Source organism: Neltuma alba, unplaced genomic scaffold (assembly GCF_004799145.2).
Source record: "Neltuma alba isolate B1F8T4 unplaced genomic scaffold, ASM479914v2 tig00012197_pilon, whole genome shotgun sequence".
Lineage (NCBI taxonomy): Eukaryota > Viridiplantae > Streptophyta > Magnoliopsida > Fabales > Fabaceae > Neltuma > Neltuma alba.
This window is the reverse complement of record NW_021636737.1, coordinates 413,348-428,258: the sequence shown is the minus strand read 5'-3', so window position 1 is coordinate 428,258 and position 14,911 is coordinate 413,348. Positions and strand designations below refer to the sequence as shown.

The window sequence follows — 14,911 nt, the reverse complement described above, 5'->3', positions numbered from 1 at the left end:
TTAGTTAAATAAGTCTTATATTAAAGATGAGAGGAATATTACATTTCCCTGGGGAGAGGGTTCAAGAAGTGATAACATCAACTCATTAAGTGGCGCGACAAGGATCTTTGATCTGGTAATTGTACTTTGAATGTTATTGCACTATAAATTCTTCGCCATGTCATACTATTTTTTTTATTAATTGGAAATTTAGGACTGTTATTAAATTGAGAAATCCGCCGTCTTATCACTTTCATGCTTTGAAGATTTTTCCTAGATCCTTTTTAAATTGTTTTTGCCAGTGTTCCGGGTCCTCACCTCAGGATCTTTGCAGGGGATTGGAAACTGGGAACATCTTCCCACCTCATCGCCGCCCTTACTCCGTTACCCATGCTCCGACTAGTTCCCAGTTTTCTGTCAATCCAAAACCTCTCACCACACACACAAGTTTTTTTTTTTGGGTAAGAGAGTGTCTTGTATTTTGCTTTTCGCTTTTTCCCTGTCCTGATGGTCTTGACTACTGCAGGTGCCAGGTAATGAAACTAAAAGCAGGCATCATTCCTGCAGCAAACTTCACTCGTTATTGTACGGAATAGATCCCTCTCAGGGATAACTATTTTTATGTAAATGATTAACACTTGCATATTGCTCGAGGAAAATTGGAATTTCTGGGTTTCTGTAAGGCCTGGAAAATTTACATCTGACACTTGACGGCTGATTTGTTTCTTTCACTTGGACGTGCCTGTTTGGGATTTTTAATGGTCGACATTACACAACTCATTTTCCTCTTATCCTTACTAATAACGTTCGGAAACATACGGAAAACTTAAATGCATAGGAGGTGACAGAGACGATAAATACAGTTTTACAAGAATTCTTTTCGATTAATTTACTCTTCAAAATCTATAGGATGATTTGAGAAACGTATCATTATTAGTAAGTCCGGTACTTCATAATTACCAAGGAAAATATCAGAGATGCACAAGATATGAGGACGCCAGGATGTATTAAAGCTGCGGGAACTAAGGATGAGATGAAGGGAATTATGGTAACGAAATCTCTATACAATTATGACTGGCATAAGCTTCTAAATTTTGATATAATTAATTTAAAACTTCTCAGCTGTTATCACCCATTTTTCATGATCCCCCTTAGGGCAGATCCTATAAAATTGGAACAATACAAACTGTGCTCAACCCCTCAAGCTTCTAAGTTACAATCGTTCAGTTCAAGTGCAGTTCTGGAATCGAAAAATCAACGTGGAATGAAACCATGTGCACACTAATAAGAGCTAAGTATAATCACGAACTAATGATCATCTCCGAGTCTGGTTCTTCTAATATTTTACCCATTCAATTTGCAAATTATAAGATTGGCCTAACTGATTAACATTGCTTTAGCCGACGTGGGAATTAGTTAATGTTGATGCCTTTGGTTTTGGGAATTAAGTCCGCTTAGTCTATTAAACTATTAAGGCTACATAGTCATGATGCCGCCGTTTATTGAGATCACGGGATGATAATGAGAACTGAAATATCCAATTTCTTCCGGAAGTCTGTGCAGGCTGCAAGAGGACTGTACAATAGTAACGTTATAATGACCCTCTGTTTTGAGTTTTAAATTAAGATCATTAAGACCAGTCCTTAGGCATGAAGTATGTGGTTAGATAGTTAACGAAAAGTGAATGCATCGCTGAAAACTTTAAGATTATCTTGGTTTGCAGTACCGATGCGAACCTGTTTAATTAATGCATCTAGCTGTTACAGAGGAACCGTGACTGAATTAACAAATTCTTGATTATGGATTGGATTTCAAGACTTGTTGACTGGTTAGCAAAAATTTATATTATTATGAAGAGAATGATATTGCTAAAGAATGAGGTTGATGGTGCTCCTAAATAAGGAATGGAAGACCTACGCCAGAGGTAAACATAGCATAAAAATCATGCCCCTCCAGCAAAATTAACATGAGCGATTCTTCTTCCTGTTATATCCTTTCTTTTTCTGAGTATATCTATTTTTTTTTTGTTGCCCAGAGTATTCTCCCACCCGAACGGTGAGAGACTAATCTCTCGGGATACTGTCAAGCGCCGTAGCGGGAACCCCTCAACAGTATTTGTTCCATACACACCGCTCCAAAAATCAACCCAGGACATGATGTTTAGGGTATCCAAGTCCTTTCCACTTGGACCAACACTTGTTGGTCTGAGTATGTCTATTATTGTCTCCTTTATATAAGGTTATTGGGTGTAGAGTTTTCTTTCAGCTTTTGGAAATCAGTAAAATATGATTTTTATTTTACGTTCCTTTCTCATTCACTTCTTTCTTAGGAATAATTGAATAATCATGCTTGAAGTGGGTTCTATGTGTATTGTATGATATACTCATTCCTTGCAGTGTATTCCAGTATTCAGATGCAGGACTGCATTCCATTTCTCTCCGTCTTGCCTGGCTATATAAGATTTCATCTTCATTAAAGAGTGGTCCATGACTCATTTCTCTGTTTATGCTTCGCAAGCTGGTTACCCAGACATAAAGAATTTAAAGGTTTGTTTTGGTTTTGATATTCACACCTAGATTATTAAGCTTATTTGCTCCATCACAATTTTCTTCGGAGTTGGGATGATATCTGGGATATGTTTTTGAAAGTATAGTTATTATTTGCGTTTAGAATCTGAGCTTGCTGGCTCCCTGCCATGATATTGATTAGAATGCAAATTTTGGCTAATGGGCTGCTGTTGCTGCAGGTCTTGGTGGCCTCTGACAAGGAAAGGCCCAAAAGAAATGAGGCTGTCTCTTCGGTAGTCTGCCCATATAAGAGATGTACCTAAACAACTGCTTGACCAGCGAAATTTGGTCATACCACAGTTGTTAACGTTGCTTCTGGTAAACAATAATAATAAAAATGCAGAGCTGAATAGTATTGTTATTAGTTTGTGTCAGAGAGTACTAGGTCCGCAACATATCTAGTTCCTAGGTTTTCTTGGTTGGTTGATGTCGTGTTAAGTTCCCGGTGACCTGGAGCAATGTTTCATCCGGCTGAATTATTATTAAAATGACAGGTTAGATCTGGGAAGTCATTATGAAAAACTGCTGGGCCTGAATCAAAAGGTATTATAGCCAATAACAGCTCTTTCTCCATTAGGATAGTTGTTTGATTTAAAGTAGTCCTTGAGATGATATTTTCATTATTGCTAATTGAAATCAGTGCTTTCTTTTGAATAAATAACAGTGATTGTTTGTCTTGATACAGCAACAACTTGTTTAAAAATATCCCTTCAGATGGCTGTGAATGAATACGTAGAAACCTAAAATTTCCAACTTCATCTTATGATATCTGGCTTTCTTTCCCAACGGTCAAACTAGATTAGATTACTTTTTCATGGCCATGATGCAGTGATGCATTTGGATAGAATGAACTGTAATGCTTATGACTTGTAAATGACAACTTGCTATAAATTTGACGTTGATATTGGTTGTTTTTGCAACAGTCGAAGATTGAATCATAGTTCTGCAACTTGGGTTGACAAAATCCTGCAAATTTGCTGAAATTTCTCAAACTACAGGCTGTCTGTGGTAGAAAAAGGCTACAGAGGAGAAAAGGGATCACATGGTGAAGCTTTTTGTGTGAAAGACGGGGGGAGAGAGGATAGGTAGGGCCCTTTTAATTAAGGGGAAGAAGCAGTTTGGACCGTAATGTGAGCTTTTCTGAAATCAGGGGGACCATATCAGCATGTCCTTGCTCCAATCTCCTCCCTTAAAAATAAGGAAAGTCCACAAAATCCAAATCTCAGTTCAACCCACAGACAATCATCCCACATGGACTTTCTGTCCTTTCTTGCGCAATCAACGCAACCCAATCTCCCCTTCCCTCCCTGCATTCTCTTCACTCTCCCATTTTGAATCTCTTCTTTCCTTATCATATGCTCAACCCTCCATTCCAAACACTCACAAGCATAACCGTTATATTATCACCCTCACATCTCATTGTTATAACAAACTCATTTTTTTTTTAAATCAGAGTATTCCAAATCACTTTAAATTTAAGACTAATTACTGTCAGATTAAGAGTGTTTAAAATAAAAATCCTACCAACAAGTATACTTTTTGAAATTTAGATTTGCGTTCTCCTCTAACCAATTCTCTTTCTTTTTTTTTTTTTTACTCTATCGATCACTCCATAATTGATCATATTATTATTTAGCTTACCAATGAACTTTAGCAATGAGTCTTGTAATTTGCCTCATAACAAAAAGATGGTAGTACTTTTTAAATTTCCGAAAGTTACATGTCTCCATGTGCCTTTTGCCTGGCACATTTGAAGATATTTTTAAAAAAAACTGATATAATTGTCATATCAAATACTTAGAGCTTGGTATTTAATACTATATGCACCATTTGTGATGTTTGTATTTTATCCTTACTGTCAAACATTTATTTCTTTTGGGTGAAATAGTATCAAACATTTATTCTAGAAATAATGCAACTTGTTAATAGGTTGTTGGAAAGAATTGGTGCATGTTAACTTTCTTGCTTTTCAATTCCATCCCAAAGACCACCAGTCATTTTTATACAACTATAGATTTTTTCCCTCATGAAATTCTATGAATTTTTTTTATTTTGAATTATTTATTTTCAAACATCCTTAAGCACCTTAAGAATAAATTTCAAATTAAATATGCATCCTTAAAATCGGATGTTCCTACAATTATAACAAATAAAATGTCCGAATATAAGTATCTACTGATCGTTATGTGGCATTTTTTTAGTTAATTACTTAAATAAAATTGATTTGTTGACATAAATAAATTTTTTTTGTTTAATAAACGACATGCTATTATGATATGTATTTTTCAGGGTTAACTGAACGATATGCTATTATGATGCAAACAAGGTGACAACTTTTCGTTTAGTAGATTCAATTCGAGGTACTTAAATTGAGATTTAGCTCACAAGAAGCAGTCGATGCAAACATTTGGATGAACTTTTTTTTTTTTAAGTAAAACGACCTTAATTCTAGTATTTTTACATGTCTGTTTTTTTTCACTTTAAAATTTTCTTTAGAGTGGCAAATTTTTTTCATTAAGAATCGTAACCAAAAAAAAAAAAAGTAAAGAACCTGCGGTGTAGCATCATCCGATCCAGGTGAGAGTAGTAAATCCTGATGAGACAAATCCCCGTAACTTATGTTTAGTTTAAGAATTAATTAATTGAACTTTTGATGACAATTTAAAAATGAAATAATTAAAAAGTTGACTTTTGGTTACACTTTCCCGATCGTTACCGAAAATCTAACTTTTGGAAGAAAAAAAAATGTCTTGGCCGTTGTTGCAAAAAAAAATCGGTCTCATGCTTATTTAGGTGGTGTCAGAGAATAAACTGAGATTTTCAATACAACGACTAAAAGAAAAGACAAAGAAAGTTTGACCTTAAGTACGAAGAGCGAGTCACATGTATGTATGTGTCGGATTGTTTCTTCTGCATTTTGAACTCAAAAATGGTAAATTCATTTACTTTGCAGACATAATTATTATTTTCTATAAATCAATCATATTCACAACCATTTGAAAAACACAAATATGAACAGCGTGTTGGAAAAGACTCTGCAATATATGTATATAAACGGGTGAAATTATATTGAAGAAAAGAGAGTTGAAGAAAGGAGGAATGGCTGAGAAAAGGGAAGCCAGGGTGAGTGAGTTGGAGTACAGAAATTGGTTGGGGTAGGGATTTTGTGTTGTTCATTAATTAAATGATTAATTAGGTCAATTCAAAAATTAAATTAAAAAAGGAAATGCAATCATTAATTAGGATTCGTGATTACTGGTTGGGATAAGACAAATAGGGATTTGTGATTAAGGAGCCCTCATTATTTGCATTTCCAGTTTCTAATGCCTGCCCCCACCCACATCCCACCTGCTCCCACTCCTCCCTCCAAATCTTTCACTCACCATTATTTTATTTTCTATTTATAAATTACCGTAAGAATTTTGATGCTGTTGGATTTCCAAAGAAAGAAAGAATGAAGATGTGAGGCTGAAATTAAGAGAATTGCTACCAGATTAAGCGATCATATTTGGGTATAGGGTAAGATTAATTAAGAATTTCCCGTTGGGGGAAAAGGTGTTAAAATTTCAAAATGATCAAAAGCTTTGCCGACTCCGACAAGAAGGTTAGTTAAATCTCCCAAAAGATGATTTGAACATTAATTAATACATAAAGATCAAAAGAAAAGAAAAATGTAACAATCACAAAAGCCATGCTCAAATATTTCCTCCTGCCTATCCATCCTTAATTTATGACCTTATCTTCTTAAATAATCCCTTTTTCATTCCCATGAACCTTTATGGTTTATATGGTTTCAGTGCATATGCATATGAACACGACTATTACTTCCCATCCGATTCAAAGAATCATAAGGAGTTTGGTATAATGAAATGATTATTACAGTCCACAGAATATTTGTTTGGCACGCCATTAAAAAAAATTCATGGAATGAATTTATATTTCAGTTTAAAAAAATAAATAAATATAAAATGATCTTTTTAACTCCATCAAGATAAAAATGGAGGGCATAGATATCTAAAGGCCAATTTATGAACGATATAATCATGGGTCCCCATTCGGTGCTCATCAGGTGATGAGCACCTAATGCTCACCACCTGATGAGCAATCTGGACTGTCCAGATTAGATCTGGAAGGTCTAGATTTAATATTATTAAATAATTATTTTAAAATAGAAAAAATTATATTTTTAAAAAATGATAGTTAAGAGATTATTTTTATTTTTTATCCTATACTACTAAAATAATTATTTTTAAAAAAAATAAAAGAAAAAATAAAAATAACTCTGGACTGTCCAGATCAGATTTGGACGGTTCAGATCTGATGAGCATTGGATGCTCATCAAAACTAATGAGCACCGAATGTAAATCCTATAATCATCCGCACCTTATTCATACAACAGATTTAAATTTGGATTACATAGTTAAAGTTATTTAATGTGGATCACATGATTTATTGTAATCTGCTACTATTAATTATGATTATATTGAACTATCTTATTTTATTCTACCAACCAATCACATACACTTAACAATGTGCGACCTCAATAAACATGACATTAGGTTTGGTCAATTTTTTTTTTGTGTGCACATGAATTTTAAATTTTTAATTTCTCACATACGTGATGCCTACATATTTTCTGTCATATGGCTCGAAAAAAATTTGAGAAAATAAAATACATACTTAACACCACTAATTAATAATTATTCCAAATCCCATTTCTAAGTCACTTAGTTAAGAAGAGAAACATACATGGGCTTGTTGGTGTGACATTCCAGTTCAAAAGCCAAAGCAGACGGAGATGCAATTCACTTTTACTCTTTGCCAAATTTAAACTACAAGACTGTTGTAATACCAAAATGATAAACACGCTAATAAGCCACTTTACTATTATTCTTAAAATTAAACAAATTTCATTCAATATAAATGATGTTAAGAAATGATACATGAAATAAACAAATACACAAAATATTAACTTTACCTCCGACTTTCTGTGTGCTCAAAGAACAAGATCATAAAAGTCAGTGTAAGAGGGAAGATTGGGAGGGAGAGAGAGATTTTTTTTATTATTCTTTTAAATTGTTTTCAAAATAATATACACATTTTTGGGTAGGGAAGCAAGCTGGCTGAGCATGCCTAAGAAACTAGCAAGAGGAGGAAAAGTGAACAGTAGACTGTGGCTTTAGAATAAAAGAAATGTGGAGAGACAGAGATAGTTGTTTGCTGCATGTCACTCAAAAGCAATGCAACAATAATCCCCACATTTCCTTCCTTTTCTTTATAAATCGCACTAACAGTTGTCAAAGCCAGCCAGCCAGATTCTGCCCAAAACTTCTCCTTTTCTCACAAAAATTGAATAATAAATATGAGAGCCACATATTAGTGTCATGATTGTTGCTGTTATTAATGTTATTTTGGTGCTCCTCCTTAGGTCAATCACAAGCAACCTCAAACTTCTCGCTTTCCTTTAAGCTTCCTGCTATCCAATGAATCCATTGCACATTCCACAACTTCAATGTTATGTTATCCTGACATCTACCATTGTGTTGCTCTAACAATGCGTCTTCTTAATTCTTTTTTCAATTACCATTATTCCTTCAGGGGGGGGGGTAAGTGATTAATTCTCACTTGTATAACTTACAAATTTAGTAACTGTATTTTGCTTGTAGCGCTCTTAACTATATTAATTAAAGGGCAAAAAACTGTTAAGAGATAGTAAATGACAATGAGGCAGTCGATCACATCACACCCATCTCAGTTTCCAATGTTAAACTAAGTGAACTGTGTTTCATCTCTGTACTCATCCGGTCCCTTAGACATTAAATTATTAATAATAGAACACCAACAAGAAAATAATTGCACAAATATCCGCCCAAAAAAATGAAGTTAGTACTAGAATGGCACTATTCAACTGGAAAGTGTGACATGAAAATGACGTTAAAGTGAAGGGGAAAAACTTGTGGTTCAGCCATGAGCAGAGATAGATGCAAGTATGTGAAAAAGCATTCAAAATCTGGGACTGGAGGGCAGAGACAAGCAGAAATGATAGTATAATAGTACTGCTTGGAATGAAACTTGTGGAGGAGCAGAGGGAGTGAGGGAAATTTGAATCTAGTGCGCTCCAACGTTCGAGTACTCTCAGGGATCCTCGTGATTCATCAAACGGCCACAAATTTCCATGAGAACTTCTTTACACTCTCAGCCTCCTCAGGTGCCTTCTATAAAAATTCTCTTTCCTTTCTCACTCAAGCTTTTCTCTTCTGCAACTATAAATTCCTCACTCTTCTATGCACTTCTCCAACAAAATCATCATTCTCACTCGCTTCTTCTCATTCTTCTCTACCATCCTTATCATCATTATACCTTGCTGTCTACGTGAAAGAATGGAATAAACACATGTCGGGAGTGGTACTTTTTCCTACTGTTACCTTACTATATTGATTTTATTATTATTATTTTTCAAAATTTCTCACTCAGGGCTTCCCTTGTCAGATCCCAACTTCACTTGAAAACTAGATTCTGCCTACATTTTTCCGCTTTAACTTGGATCTGATCGAGACCCACCTTCCAAAATGCAATTATGGAATTGGGTTTTCGACCTTGTGCTGGTATCTTCGGTGTTCCTCTGTCATCTCTCAGAGAATGTTGCAGAGACGACACCGGAGTCTCCAATCTGTTCCGAAGAAGACAGGGCTTCTCTTCTGGGCTTTAAAGCTAGCATCTCTCAGGACACAACAAATACTCTTTCTTCATGGACGGGCAGAGATTGCTGCGATGGTGGCTGGGAAGGAGTTGAGTGCAATCCATCCACGGGACGAGTCACTACATTGCAAATACAGAGACCTGATAGTGATAGGAATAGTGGCCTTTACATGAAGGGCTCTCTTTCTCCTTCACTAGGCAATCTGCGTTTCTTGGAGGTTTTGGTAATAAGTGGGATGAAGCACATCACCGGGCCAATTCCTGAGAGCTTCTCAAATTTGACTCACCTTACCCAACTGGCCTTGGAGGACAATTCTCTTGGAGGGACCATCCCTCCAAGTTTAGGTCGCTTACCTCTGCTTCAGACCTTTTCACTTAGTGGGAACCATCTGAAAGGGCAGATTCCTCCGACATTGGGAAATTTCAGAAGCTTGGTCCAACTCAATTTGGCAAGAAATTTTCTGTCAGGTCCTATACCCTTGTCTCTCAAAACTCTTCAGAATCTGCAGTACCTTGATCTTAGCTGTAATATATTATCCGGGGCCATCCCAGATTTCGTAGGGCAGCTGCGAAATTTGACCTTCATTGATCTTTCTGATAACCAATTGACGGGGAGAATTCCCATTTCCTTGTTCAACCTGGCCACTCTCTTAGACTTGTCCTTGAGCCATAATAGGCTCACAGGGAGCATCCCAGATCAGATTGGAACTTTGAAATCCTTGACCAGTCTTAAGTTAAGTGGTAATAAGCTCACAGGTCATCTTCCACTGTCCATATCAAGATTACAAAACCTCTGGTGCCTTAATTTATCTAGAAACGCACTCTCTGATCCCTTGCCAGCTATCCCTAGCAAGGGTATCCCTTCTCTTTTATCGATAGACTTGTCCTACAATAATCTCAGCTTGGGAAGTGTTCCCGATTGGATCAGAACCAAGCCACTTAAAGATATCAATTTAGCCGGGTGTAAATTGAAGGGGACCCTTCCAATCTTCACAAGCCCCGACTCTTTGAGCACCGTAGACCTCTCAGATAACTTCTTGGTTGGTGGCATTTCAGGTTTCTTCACAAACATGTCGAGCCTGCAGAAAGTTAAGCTCTCAAACAACAGGTTAAAATTTGATCTTTCTGAAGTCAAATTGTCCACAGGGGCATCTTCCATTGATTTGCATGCAAATCTGCTCGTGGGTTCACTATCGTCAGTCATAAACAGCGGGACAACCAGCTCCCTGGAGGTTTTAGACGTGTCTGGAAATTCAATTTCAGGCCGAATTCCAGAATTCATTGCAGGCTCGACATTGAAGGTCTTAAATATAGGGGGCAACAATATATCAGGCCAAATCCCTGTTTCAATCTCAAATTTGATTGAACTTGAGAGATTTGACATCTCAAGGAACCACATATCGGGAACCATCCCTCCAGGTTTAGGAATGTTGCTGAAGCTGCAATGGCTTGACCTGTCTATTAATGGACTCACAGGAAAACTTCCGAGCACTCTGTCACAGCTTGTTGGTTTAAGGCATGCAAGCTTCAGGGCTAACATGCTTTGTGGAGAAATACCACAGACTAGACCATTCAACATCTTTCCTCCGGTTGCTTATGCTCACAATCTTTGTTTATGTGGCAAACCCTTGCCGCCATGCAAGGGAAAGAAGGATGGGAAGATGGGTCAGTGAGGTTCTGACTTAACCAACCTAGTTCAAATGTTCATGCCTTGTGACCATTGTTATATCAGCATTGGGCTCCAGATTGGGTCAAGAACCACCTATCTAGTAATATTATTTTTAAATTGTTCCCCCTTTCTACTGAGTTTACCAAATTGGTACTGTTCCATTTCATAGTATTATATTATTTTAATAAAACCTCCCACACTATTGTACTATCTGCTTGATTTCTTGGTCGAATTAAGATGTTACGCTTTATAGTTAAATATTACAGTATTTTATTAAAAAGTTGCCACATCATGCCGCATGTGTTTTGTGATCACTGATCAGATGAGAAAACGAAGCGAAAACATAAATTTCATTTGTACAAGTTAACGTAAGAACATTGTACTTCTCCAAGGCCCCATTGCATCTTATTCTTATCCAGATGATTATGACTTGAATAATGATTAAGTTTTTAAGACAATTGATAATTAAAACCATGGGGAAAAACCCGATAATTTGATCTTGTTAACGACCGCACGTTCCACAGAAAAAACATATGCCATGAGAATGAAAGCTCAGTAATTTCATCTTTCTTTTTTCCCTTCAAAAAATCTTAGATTCGGGAAAAGAAATATCGCTCCAGCACCCAGTATCATCGAAACATAATGATGCAGTCCAACCAAACTATCAGTGGCTTCGACACAAATTCTACCAAAGGTTAGGTGGCAAAAGGCAAAATCGAATGACATGACCCTTTCAGCCTGTGGAAAACCAGGAACCATGTTATAATTAACTATGATTTAAAAGAATTTTTCAATGGAGAAAATCCCAAAATCATTTTGCATTTGAAGTCGCAAAATAGCAATCCTACCATCTAAATAAAAACTTCCCCCGACATATTTCCAAATTTACAGCCCTACAGCAAGCATTCAGGTAATTTTTCTAGTGTACACAGTAAGCATGTCCCGCTACTCCTCATCAGTGAGCTCTTCATTTTCCTTTGTCGTGTCATCTTTCTCGGACTCCTCTTGACCAGCTTCCTCAACCGCATCCTCCTTATCAGATCCCTCTTGATCCTGAAAATAAGATACACATTTTCAGACAAAAGAACAAATAATCAAATCAATAATATCAACTCAAGCAACAAAACCATACAGCTCTGTCTTCTGCGGCATTATAACTTTCCAATGCTTTTTCGTATTCTGCCTTCAGTTCAGCAGCTCTGTCCACGTAAGGCTTCTTCTCCTGCTCCGATTATGAACATAAGATGAGGCTTGATAAACATCAAATTGTCAAATAGGTAAATGAAATTGATCAAGGGAATTATCTTTCACTCACCTCGTCAGACAAGGACTTCCACTTCTCTCCTGCCTCCTTACCAACCTAGATTACCATTCAAAAAGGACGCTAGTTAGCAAATCCCAGCATGAATTGACCGAATGAACAAGAAAATTGTTATCTGTTTGTTAAGTCTCATTACCCTTTTAACATCCTTTGAATCAGGATTTGCCTCCTTAAAAGATTTTCTAAACTCTTCCCTGCAACAAAGGTTTCAAACTCATTAAAACAATCAAAGATAAGCACAACATTAATGATAATGCATGGGAGAGGGAGTGCTAACAGGAAGACAAAGAAGGCTGTAGGAGGGCGCTTGGGCTTGTTAGGATCCTTGCCCTTCTTCCCCTTCTCCTTCTCCACCTTGGCCTTTTTTGCCTTAGGCTCACTTGATTTAGGCTTCTTCCTAAACAAATTCCCAATTACAACATATAGCGAGTGAGCAGAAGCATATTAAATGGTTATGGAAAAACTGAAGACATGACCAAGAAACCCAATTCACCTCTCCGTTGGCTTCTTGACCTCAGCAGGCTTTTCCACAACCTGCGCTTCTGAATAAGAGAAAATTCAAATCAATGAGCAGACATTGACTAATAGGATAAACTATGCAACACAATGTTGAAACTGATATAATACCCAGATTCATTTTAATTTTAGCATCAAGGCTGCAACTATGCATGTTGATGAGGGCCGCAGGAACATTCTTGTTGCACTCTTCACTGCAATGAAAACACCGTCATCATAAAGAATAAAATCAATTTTCCGGGACCATCATAAGGAGTGTTACAAATTAAGATTCCCACAGAATACGATGGAAACACAACTCAGTCCAATCATGTTCCATGACCATAGCGACGAAGCAGGATTACAAGCATGATTCCACAGTAAGATCATCAAAGAACAGTAACCAAAGAATTTGAAATCACCGAATATCACGTTAGATAACGCAAAGTACAATTCATCAACAAAATCACATAGTTCGAAGTGAAGACAGCAGATATAAATGCGTGAAGCCCAACCAAGCAATATCTGAATAGGGAAGAGACAAACATCGATACGGCATGCAACCGAACGAAACTCCAAGAGACTGATTAAGAGCGTTGGGAGTAAGGAGAAAGAAACAAACCATTTGGCAAAAGCACTGCCATCTTTGGCGCGGACAAGACCATTAGCAGCGCGAGAATCGACAGCATCAACTCTCTTTCTAGCCTGTGACGGGTTCGACCTGATTGATTTTCCACCCGCCATTTCGAATGCTTTCCGCCTGCTTCAGAATGCGATTCTTCAAAAGAGCGAGAGCAAGTGCTGCTGAGGGCGAAATGGGTAAGCAACCGGGTGGGTATATATCAGACGGAGAAATTGGAAGCGGCGAGGTGGGAAATGCGAATTGTGATTTTTTGGTTTTAGCGCCAAAGAAGCTTATATTCGTTTTCCAGACCCGCGCTCTGCATCCCCATTTTCACGTGGATCCATGACCTGGCACTCTCATGACCCTCCATTACCGCACTTTGCTATCATGTACAGTACAGATTTGATGGTATTTTGGATTTGAATTTTTCTTCTGGTCAATCTGGCTATGGACCCTGGTATTCCCGGTCGGCTTTCGGGCTCTACACATGTTTACGGGCCCATATCCAAAACCAAGCTGTCATGCAAAAGGCCTTTTTGTCACCACAACAAGATGTGCTTTTTATTAATTTAAAAAACAAAATCGGAGCTCATAACATGTATTTGCCCTTGCCCACAGATCTATACTCCATATTCCATGTATCTTTTATTCTATCACTGTTATTTTCTTTTATCTCTTATTTTTCATCGAAATCTAATTTTTACTGTCTTTCTTGGGAATGCGAATTTTCAATTTATCATCTAAAAATTACTTGAGTCAATACAGCTTTCGGTAAAAATATTTTATGAGTGTTATTTACCCTTGATTACGTGGAACAAGATCCAGTAAATCTGTAGCATAATGGGTTGCAGATAAGTTCTCTCTAATGCCAAGTGTGTATTTGGTTGGGTTTTTTTTTTTGGGGGGGGGGGACCGTTACAATATATTGATTTTCTTTTTTAATTTTTACCCCATCTAGAAAGTTAGAATTTGACCCCAACCCCTGCCGCATTCATCAGTATTTTTTCTATCCTTTAATTTTTTATTTTTTTTGTTTTCCAACAAGTCCCCTTCCCTCAGGACACTAACAACAGAGCAAGTTCATGATTGACAAGCTATATTCGCTTGCATTAAGTACAAACTAAGGCTTTTAGACGTGCATTGCCAGAACAAAGTTCATGAATCAACAAAGTAGATATGAGTACATGGCGCCGACTACCACGTATGCCATAATTCTAAGACAAAAACAAGCAGCAATGCCTTGTCGAAGAAAAAGACGCACCGGCAGATGCAGGATAGACCCCAGGAAACAAAACAAAAAAACCATCATTGAAGAACAGGATGAACTCAGTCTTAGCCTTCTCGCTTCTTTGCATACTTTTAAAAACTATAATAATATCACAACAGTGCATGGCAAGATAAGACTTTGAGCATTTTCCAAAACCCATCTCCTTCGTTCCATTCTTCGAGAAACAGAACAAGTTGTCTGGCATGGCAGGGAGAGACAGTATATGAGTAGGGCAGTAGTAATACACGAGGAATGTGAATCTCACTGTCCCCGGTTCGCACAAGAAAGC

At 37.1% G+C, this 14,911-nt stretch overlaps 2 protein-coding genes and 1 long non-coding RNA gene across 4 annotated transcripts; 2 read left to right on the top strand and 1 right to left on the bottom strand.

Moving 5' to 3' along the window:
- The first annotated feature begins 2,220 nt into the window (after positions 1-2,220).
- On the top strand, positions 2,221-4,055 carry LOC114724700 (uncharacterized). Its single transcript, XR_003738346.1, has 3 exons — positions 2,221-2,525; positions 2,726-3,089; positions 3,470-4,055. It is a non-coding gene; the product is annotated as an uncharacterized LOC114724700 (long non-coding RNA).
- A 4,461-nt stretch (positions 4,056-8,516) lies between these two features.
- LOC114724732 (DNA damage-repair/toleration protein DRT100) lies at positions 8,517-11,124 on the top strand. Its single transcript, XM_028911167.1, has 2 exons — positions 8,517-8,951; positions 9,036-11,124. Exon 2 carries the CDS (start codon positions 9,116-9,118, stop codon positions 10,916-10,918), a length of 1,803 nt encoding a protein of 600 aa, XP_028767000.1. The 5' UTR covers positions 8,517-8,951; positions 9,036-9,115; the 3' UTR covers positions 10,919-11,124.
- A 297-nt stretch (positions 11,125-11,421) lies between these two features.
- On the bottom strand, positions 11,422-13,535 carry LOC114724774 (high mobility group B protein 7). Of its 2 annotated transcripts, XR_003738350.1 has the most exons (9): positions 13,353-13,535; positions 12,863-12,945; positions 12,729-12,777; positions 12,513-12,632; positions 12,372-12,429; positions 12,230-12,274; positions 12,047-12,136; positions 11,763-11,967; positions 11,424-11,652 (listed from the first exon to the last, which is right to left on the bottom strand). XR_003738350.1 is itself a non-coding variant. In XM_028911224.1 (8 exons), the coding sequence occupies exons 1-8, from the start codon at positions 13,472-13,474 to the stop codon at positions 11,860-11,862; spliced, it is 675 nt and encodes a 224-aa protein (XP_028767057.1). In that variant the 5' UTR covers positions 13,475-13,535; the 3' UTR covers positions 11,422-11,859. The 2 variants fall into 2 exon arrangements, 1 of the variants encoding a protein (XP_028767057.1); XM_028911224.1 differs by having other exon boundaries at positions 11,422-11,967.
- Positions 13,536-14,911: the final 1,376 nt, after the last annotated feature.